The sequence below is a fragment of the Nerophis ophidion genome, linkage group LG20 (genome assembly GCF_033978795.1).
Source record: "Nerophis ophidion isolate RoL-2023_Sa linkage group LG20, RoL_Noph_v1.0, whole genome shotgun sequence".
NCBI lineage: Eukaryota > Metazoa > Chordata > Actinopteri > Syngnathiformes > Syngnathidae > Nerophis > Nerophis ophidion.
The window spans coordinates 34,561,597-34,571,596 of record NC_084630.1 but is presented as its reverse complement, the minus strand read 5'-3'; the positions used below and the strand labels follow the sequence as shown (position 1 = coordinate 34,571,596).

The 10,000-nt window shown below is 40.8% G+C and overlaps 1 protein-coding gene across 6 annotated transcripts in view; it reads left to right on the top strand.

The window, feature by feature from the left end:
* inpp4b (inositol polyphosphate-4-phosphatase type II B) overlaps window positions 1-10,000 on the top strand; it is a 469,469-nt gene that overhangs the window by 384,976 nt on the left and 74,493 nt on the right. For all 6 annotated transcript variants that reach the window (XM_061881071.1, XM_061881076.1, XM_061881074.1 and 3 more), the window contains one exon: window positions 6,760-6,943. In XM_061881071.1, the coding sequence (XP_061737055.1) occupies window positions 6,760-6,943 (184 nt within the window). The remainder of the gene's footprint in view (window positions 1-6,759; window positions 6,944-10,000) is intronic.

The following is a 10,000-nucleotide window of genomic DNA, read 5'->3' as shown; positions in this document are numbered from 1 at the left end:
ATTCATTACTGCCGGTCGCATGGCCTCCCTTATGGCATGTCGTTTTTGCATATGCGCATACCTTAAACAACTGTGCAAGACCTCCTTCTCCCACCTCAGGAACATTGCAAAACTCGGCCTGTCAGGTTCAAACACTGATGACATCTATTAAACAAGACAAGAAGCAAGGAATTAAACAGAGACAGAATTCAATTTGGCTCGATCGAGGAGAAACGTCTGGACTGTACTCTTTGTACAGTTCCACTACGCTCCGACCAAAGATTGTACGCCTCCTCTTTTATTTGGACTTTCCCTGATTACATGGCAACAGCTGTTTCTAAGGGAGGGGGGTCGTAAACAGCCACTGCCTTTGGTCACAAAACAGTTCAAAGAAAAGGTTGTAAAACAGTTCAAAGAAAAGTTGCCTGTAGGTACCTCTCTGATCAAACAGGCCCCTTTCCGTTCATTACTGACGGTCTCATGGCCTCCCTTATGGCATGGCGTTTGTGCATATTTACATACGTCCTTTGAGGCTCACCTAAAACAACTGTGCAAGACTATCTTCTCCCACCTCAGGAACATTGCAAAACTCGGCCTGTCAGGTTCAAACACTGATGGCATCTATTAAACAAGACAAGAAGCAAGGAATTAAACAGAGACAGAATTCACTTTGGCTCGATCGAGGAGAAACGTCTGGACTGTACTCTTTGTACAGTTCCACTACACTCCGACCAAAGATTGTACGCCTCCTCTTTTATTTGGACTTTCCCTGATTACATGGCAACAGCTGTTTCTAAGGGAGGGGGGTCGTAAACAGCCACTGCCTTTGGTCACAAAACAGTTCAAAGAAAAGGTTGTAAAACAGTTCAAAGAAAAGGGGCCTGTAGGTACCTCTCTGATCAAACAGGCCCCTTTCGATTCATTACTGACGGTCTCATGGCCTCCCTTATGGCATGGCGTTTGTGCATATTTACATACGTCCTTTGAGGCTCACCTAAAACAACTGTCCAAGACTATCTTCTCCCACCTCGGGAACATTGCAAAACTCGACCTGTCAGGTTCAAATACTGATGACATCTATTAAACAAGACAAGAAGCAAGGAATTAAACAGAGACAGAATTCAATTTGGCTCGATCGAGGAGAAACGTCTGGACTGTACTCTTTGTACAGTTCCACTACACTCCGACCAAAGATTGTACGCCTCCTCTTGTATTTGGACTTTCCCTGATTACATGGCAACAGCTGTTTCTAAGGGAGGGGGGTCGTAAACAGCCACTGCCTTTGGTCACAAAACAGTTCAAAGAAAAGGTGCCTGTAGGTACCTCTCTGATCAAACAGGCCCCTTTCCGTTCATTACTGACGGTCTCATGGCCTCCCTTATGGCATGGCATTTGTGCATATTTACATACGTCCTTTGAGGCTCACCTAAAACAACTGTGCAAGACTATCTTCTCCCACCTCGGGAACATTGCAAAACTCGGCCTGTCAGGTTCAAATACTGATGACATCTATTAAACAAGACAAGAAGCAAGGAATTAAACAGAGACAGAATTCAATTTGGCTCGATCGAGGAGAAACGTCTGGACTGTACTCTTTGTACAGTTCCACTACACTCCGACCAAAGATTGTACGCCTCCTCTTGTATTTGGACTTTCCCTGATTACATGGCAACAGCTGTTTCTAAGGGAGGGGGGTCGTAAACAGCCACTGCCTTTGGTCACAAAACAGTTCAAAGAAAAGGTGCCTGTAGGTACCTCTCTGATCAAACAGGCCCCTTTCCGTTCATTACTGACGGTCTCATGGCCTCCCTTATGGCATGGCATTTGTGCATATTTACATACGTCCTTTGAGGCTCACCTAAAACAACTGTGCAAGACTATCTTCTCCCACCTCGGGAACATTGCAAAACTCGGCCTGTCAGGTTCAAATACTGATGACATCTATTAAACAAGACAAGAAGCAAGGAATTAAACAGAGACAGAATTCAATTTGGCTCGATCGAGGAGAAACGTCTGGACTGTACTCTTTGTACAGTTCCACTACGCTCCGACCAAAGATTGTAGGCCTCCTCTTTTATTTGGACTTTCCCTGATTACATGGCAACAGCTGTTTCTAAGGGAGGGGGGTCGTAAACAGCCACTGCCTTTGGTCACAAAACAGTTCAAAGAAAAGGTGCCTGTAGGTACCTCTCTGATCAAACAGGCCCCTTTCCGTTCATTACTGACGGTCTCATGGCCTCCCTTATGGCATGGCGTTTGTGCATATTTACATACGTCCTTTGAGGCTCACCTAAAACAACTGTGCAAGACCTCCTTCTCCCACCTCAGGAACATTGCAAAACTCGGCCTGTCAGGTTCAAACACTGATGGCATCTATTAAACAAGACAAGAAGCAAGGAATTAAACAGAGACAGAATTCACTTTGGCTCGATCGAGGAGAAACGTCTGGACTGTACTCTTTGTACAGTTCCACTACGCTCCGACCAAAGATTGTACGCCTCCTCTTTTATTTGGACTTTCCCTGATTACATAGCAAGAGCTGTTTCTAAGGGAGGGGGGTCGTAAACAGCCACTGCCTTTGGTCACAAAACAGTTCAAAGAAAAGGTTGTAAAACAGTTCAAAGAAAAGGTGCCTGTAGGTACCTCTCTGATCAAACAGGCCCCTTTCCGTTCATTACTGACGGTCTCATGGCCTCCCTTATGGCATGGCGTTTGTGCATATTTACATACGTCCTTTGAGGCTCACCTAAAACAACTGTGCAAGACTATCTTCTCCCACCTCGGGAACATTGCAAAACTCAGCCTGTCAGGTTCAAATACTGATGACATCTATTAAACAAGACAAGAAGCAAGGAATTAAACAGAGACAGAATTCAATTTGGCTCGATCGAGGAGAAACGTCTGGACTGTACTCTTTGTACAATTCCGCTACGCTCCGACCAAAGATTGTACGCCTCCTCTTTTATTTGGACTTTCCCTGATTACATGGCAACAGCTGTTTCTAAGGGAGGGGGGTCGTAAACAGCCACTGCCTTTGGTCACAAAACAGTTCAAAGAAAAGGTGCCTGTAGGTACCTCTCTGATCAAACAGACCCCTTTCCGTTCATTACTGACGGTCTCATGGCCTCCCTTATGGCATGGCGTTTGTGCATATTTACATACGTCCTTTGAGGCTCACCTAAAACAACTGTGCAAGACTATCTTCTCCCACCTCGGGAACATTGCAAAACTCGGCCTGTCAGGTTCAAATACTGATGACATCTATTAAACAAGACAAGAAGCAAGGAATTCAAAAGAGACAGAATTGAATTTGGCTCAATTACGGAGAAACGTCTGGACTGTACTCTTTGTACAGTTCCACTACGCTCTAACGAAAGATTGTACGCCTCCTCTTTTATTTGGACTTTCCCTGATTACATGGCAACAGCTGTTTCTAAGGGAGGGGGGTCGGAAACAGCCGCTGCCTTTGGTCACAAAACAGTTCAAAGAAAAGGTGCCTGTAGGTACCTCTCTGATCAAACAGGCCCCTTTCCGTTCATTACTGACAGTCTCATGGCCTCCCTTATGGCATGGCGTTTGTGCATATTTACATACGTCCTTTGAGGCTCACCTAAAACAACTGTGCAAGACTATCTTCTCCCACCTCAGGAACATTGCAAAACTCGGCCTGTCAGGTTCAAACACTGATGGCATCTATTAAACAAGACAAGAAGCAAGGAATTAAACAGAGACAGAATTCACTTTGGCTCGATCGAGGAGAAACGTCTGGACTGTACTCTTTGTACAGTTCCACTACACTCCGACCAAAGATTGTACGCCTCCTCTTTTATTTGGACTTTCCCTGATTACATGGCAACAGCTGTTTCTAAGGGAGGGGGGTCGTAAACAGCCACTGCCTTTGGTCACAAAACAGTTCAAAGAAAAGGTGCCTGTAGGTACCTCTCTGATCAAACAGGCCCTTTTCCGTTCATTACTGACGGTCTCATGGCCTCCCTTATGGCATGGCGTTTGTGCATATTTACATACGTCCTTTGAGGCTCACCTAAAACAACTGTGCAAGACTATCTTCTCCCACCTTGGGAACATTGCAAAACTCGGCCTGTCAGGTTCAAATACTGATGACATCTATTAAACAAGACAAGAAGCAAGGAATTAAAAAGAGACAGAATTGAATTTGGCTCAATTACGGAGAAACGTCTGGACTGTACTCTTTGTACAGTTCCACTACTCTCTAACGAAAAATTGTACGCCTCCTCTTTTATTTGGACTTTCCCTGATTACATGGCAACAGCTGTTTCTAAGGGAGGGGGTCGTAAACAGCCGCTGCCTTTGGTCACAAAACAGTTCGAAGAAAAGGTTGTAAAACAGTTCAAAGAAAATGTGCCTGGAGGCACCTCTCTGATCAAACAGGTCCACTTTCATGGCATTGATGGAACTAGTTGAGGAGGTAACAACTGCAATTGATAAGAGGGAGTTTGCTGTTGGTGTTTTTATTGATCTGAGCAAGGCCTTTGACACCATTGATCGCACTTTACTTTTAAACAAAATGCAGAGGTAGGGTGTCAGAGGTCTTGCTCATGATTGGTTGAAAAGTTATCTTGGTGGCAGAGAACAGTATAGAACAATGTAGATGCAGATAAAAAGATTATATCACATGGAGTACCCCAAGGTTCTGTAATGGGACCATAATTGTTTTATTGTATGTTAATGATATCTGTAAAATATTTTAAAAAGTCAACTGCATTCTCTGTGCTGATGACACAAGTCTGCACTGTTCTGGGCAAGACCTTGGCCAGATCTTAGAGACTGTATAGTGAACTCCACATACCAAAGCAATGGTTTGATGCCAATAAACTATCAATCAACCTAAATAAAACCAAATATGTAATTTTTGGAAATAGGAAAAATAACATACAGTGTCATATAAGAATTGATGATATGGAAATAGAAAGGGTGTATTCAACAACATTTTTGGGAAACCATATACAAACCCTGTTTCCATATGAGTTGGGAAATTGTGTTAGATGTAAATATGAACGGAATACAATGATTTGCAAATCCTTTTCAACCCATATTCAGTTGAATATGCTACAAAGGCAACATATTTGATGTTCAAACTGATAAACATTTTTTTTTTCAAATAATCATTAACTTTAGAATTTGATGCCAGCAACACGTGACAAAGAAGTTGTGAAAGGTGGCAATAAATACTGATAAAGTTGAGTAATGCTCATCAAACACTTATTTGGAACATCCCACAGGTGTGCAGGCTAATTTGGAACAGGTGGGTGCCATGATTGGGTATAAAAACAGCTTCCCAAAAAATGCTCAGTCTTTCACAAGAAAGGATGGGGCGAGGTACACCCCTTTGTCCACAACTGCATGAGCAAGTAGTCAAACAGTTTAAGAACAACGTTTCTCAAAGTGCAATTGCAAGAAATTTAGGGATTTCCACATCTACGCTCCATAATATCATCAAAAGGTTCAGAGAATACGAAAAAATCAATCCACGTAAGCGGCATGGCCGTAAACCAACATTGAATGACCGTGACCTTCGATCCCTCAGACGGCACTGTATCAAAAACCGACATCAATCTCTAAAGGATATCACCACGTGGGCTCAGGAACACTTCAAAAAACCACTGTCAAAAAAATACAGTTGATCGCTACATCTGTAAGTGCAATTTAAAGCTCTACTATGCCAAGCGAAAGCCATTTATCAACAACATCCAGAAATGCTGCCAGCTTCTCTGGGCCCGAGATCATCTGAGATGGACTGATGCAGAGTGGAAAAGTGTTCTGTGGTCTGACGAGTCCACATTTCAAATTGTTTTGGAAATATTGGACATCGTGTCAACTGGACCAAAGGGGAAGCGAACCATCCAGACTGTTATCGACGCAAAGTTGAAAAGCCAGCATCTGGGATGGTATGGGGGTGCATTAGTGCCCAAGGCATGGGTAATTTGGGATTAGGGTTAGTGTCCTTTTTTTTTTCTTTTTGTTTTTTTTTTCTTTGGCAGGAAAAAGGGAGGTTTTTGTGGTTGGGTGCACAAATTGTAAGTGTATATTGTGCTTTTTATGTTGATTTAATAATTTTTTTTTTTTTTTTTTTTTTAAATAAAAATTAATAAAAAAATCTTCCGCGGCCCGGTACCAATCGGGCCATGGCCTGGTACTGGGCCGCGACCCGGTGGTTGGGGACCACTGATCTAAGTGATTATTCCATTTTAACAAAAGTGTAGATAGAATATGTTAAAGGAGAAAGTAAGCAGATATTAACAGTAAATGAACAAGTAGATTAATAGTCAATTTTTACAGCTTGTCCCTCATAATTTTGACAAAATAATAGAATGGAAAATGACACAATATGTTACTGCATATGTCAGCAGCTAAATTAGGAGCCTTTGTTTGTTTACTAATAAAAGACAAGTTGTCTAGTATGTTCATTATTTTATTTAAGGATAACATTGCAATAATAAACATGTTTAATGTACTTGAAAATTGTGTTAAAATAATAACAATAATACATTGTTTGTGGTCCCCTTCATTTAGAAAAGTATCGAAATTCCTTTTGGTACCAACCCTACTGTCTTGGTTGTGGCCCAATGTAATATGCACTTTTTTTTTTCCATGAACTTTTACACAAGTGTAAAATTAAGTTAAAATCTTGAGTTTTTATGCAATCTGACCACCTTCAGGGCAATCGGTATTGATTGAGTGTATTCCCCTGCAGAGTGAACGATGCTGACCAGATGCGCTCGGTGTGTTGTTTGTCCGCAGCTTCAGCACCGCCTACCAGTGTATCTACTACTCCCCAGAGCACACGGCCAAAGCTCAAGAGGTCCTGAGCAGCGTCAGCCTCCTGCAGCCGCTCATCACGAGCTTGGCGGACCAACTCCTCCAAGCAGCTCAGGAGCGATCCTCGCCTGGACTCAGGGAGGCGCTCAGGAACCTCTCTGACAAGGTAACATCAGCTGTGGTACGAGTGTAAAAGAAGTTAACGAGTTATTAGTGTTAGAGTTTTTTTTGCTACTGTCAAAATGAAAAAGTTGTATTTGTGACAATAATGTGCAATTTTACACATTATTGAAATCTATTAAACAAGACAAGAAGCAAGGAATTAAACAGAGACAGAATTACATTTGGCTCAATCGAGGAGAACTGTCTGGACTGGACTGTTTGTACAGTTCCACCATGTTTTGACAAAAAAAAGGTTTGCCTCTCCTCTTTTGTTTGGATATTCCCTGTTTACACAGCAACAGCTGTTTCTAAATGAATGGGGTCGTATGTAAACAGCCATTGTTTTTGGTCACATTAACACAGAAGAAAAAGATGCCTCGGGCTTGGGCAGGCCTTGGATCACAATAGATAACCTCTCCCGTCTCCTCCCTTTGTACACAGCGCCGTATTCCATGCCTTTGGCTTGGTGCAACAAAGACAGCTTTCATCTGTTCACTGGGAACTCAGAGAACAGAAAGTTTTTTGATAATTTACATACAATTTTTTCTGACATTTATCGCTTGATATCGGAATCGGTAATTAAGAGTTGGACAATATCGTATATCGGCAAAAAAGCCATTATCGGACATCACTAATTATGACATTTTCTCAGAAATGTAAAGCTCCTTTCAATGGAGTTACAATTTTATTTCATAGCATAACCAGGTCATGTTTAGTTTGGCTATGTTCTGTTTGTTTTTTTGGATTCTGTCAGTTCCTGTTTTTTCACTCCCTGCTTTGTTTCCATGACAACCCGTTAGTTTTCACCTGTCCTCATGTCACGCACCTGATTCATTTGGACTCACACACCTGTTGTTAATCGCGTCACCACTATTTAAGCCTGTAGTTGCCAGGCAGTCAGCCTGGCGACATCACATCCACTCTGAGTACTCTGTCCAGGTCAAAGTTCATGCTGTTCTTTTCTTGCCACGTAAGTTTTTTAGTTTATCGAAGCCACAGTTTAGTGAGTGTTTTAGTTCATGTTTTCATGTCCATAGTTTACATCAGGGGTCACCAACCTTTTTGAAACCAAGACCTCCTTCTTGGGTACTGATTAATGGGAAGGGCTTCCAGTTGGATACACACTTAAATAAATTGCCAGAAATAGCCAATTTGCTCAATTTACCTTTAACTTTATGTTATTAATAAAATATTAATGATATTTATCTTTGTGTAAACACTGATCATTTTAATGATTTCTCACAATAAATATATATTTTTGATGATATATTTTAATAGGTTAAAATCCAATCTGCACTTTGTTAGAATATATAACAAATTGGACCAAGCTAAATTTCTAACAAAGACAAATCATTATTTCTTTTAGATTTTAAAGAACAACATTTTTTTAAATCAATCAATCAATCAATGTTTACTTATAATAAATTCAAAAGACGTTGAAATATGATTTAAATTTGATTCTACAATTTTTCTACATTTGCCAGAATATTTTAATTTTATTTTATTTATGAGTTTGAAGAAATATTTCACAAATATTCTTCGTTGAAAAAACAGAAGCTAAAATGAAGAATTAATTTTTTAAAAATGTTTTATTCTTTACAATAAAAAAAATACATTTACCTGAACATTGATTTAAATTGTCAGGAAAGAATAGGAAGGAATTTAAAAGGTAAAAAAGTATATGTGTTTAAAAATCCTAAAATCATTTTTAAGGTTGTATTTTTTCTCGAAAATTGTCTTTCTGAAAATTATAAGAAGCAAGGTAAAAAAAATCAATGAATTTATTTAAACAAGTGAAGACCAAGTCTTTAAAATATTTTCTTGGATTTTCTAATTCTAATTGAGTTTTTTCTCTCTTAGAATTAAAAATGTCGACCAAAGAGAGGCCAGCTTGCTAGTAAATAAATACCATTTAAAAAATAGAGGCAGCTCACTGGTAAGTGCTGCTATTTGAGCTATTTTTAGAACAGGCCAGCGGGCGACTCATCTGGTCCTTACGGGCTACCTGGTGCCCGCGGGCACCGCGTTGGTGACCCCTGGTTTACGTTATAGTTGTTTTCTAAGCCAAATTTTGCACCTCCGCTGTGAGCGCCTTTTGTTTTCACTTTTTGATAGATTAATTAAAAGATGTCATTACCTTCACGTCGTGTCCGGTGGAGTCGCTTTGCAGCACAGGAAAACAAACCGCACCAAAGTCCACGTCATGACAGGGGGTCGGCAACCCTCTAGCGCCGCCCTAGTGGCTCCCTGGAGCTTTTTCAAGAAAAATGTATAAAAAAATTGAACCATAAGTTGGGTAACTAATTGACGATCAACAATGTTTCTCAAGTTAAATCGCTCATTACACAGCCAAAAAGTTGGCCACGCTAAAAAAAAGTTGGACTTTGCTGACAATATAGATGTCGTACTCTGGAGAAAAGAAACATAGATGTAAGAAAATAAAGGGTATGAAAGAAATATTGCAAAAAAAATGTGTTTGGAATATGACAAACAAGTGGTGGGAGACGTGTCGCTTTGCCATCCTCATTTATCGGCGTAATTAATGAATTACATCTGCTGCTGTCAGCCTGCGATGTGTTGTGTAAGACATTGTTTGGGCCGCCCCAGCCAATCAGCTCGCTTTAATTGCTACATTCGCCGTGGCAACCCTTCCTCTCATCCCTGATTACACACACGCCAAGGAAATGTCCACCCCTGGACGCTTGGGGGGAAGGACTCTGATTGCAATCGAAAATGTGTGTGTGTGTATGAGTGTGTGTGTGTGTGTGTGTGTGTGCGTGTGTGTGTGTGTGTGTGTGTGTGTGTGTGTGTGTAACTGTGTGTGTGTAGGATTATGCCGTGCGGGCAATTAACATTTGCATTTAATGACTCTTCAATGCATTTCAAGCAACACTACATAGAGCTAGTGGCTTGAAATAAAACAAACGTTATTACTAGGGCTGGGCAACGATTAAAAATTTCAATCAAAGTTAATCGCACTATGTCTCCAATTAATCGCGATTAACTGCATTGTATACGCAAAGCCCAATAAGGAATTCAAAAGTAGTGTGTAGTGCACCTT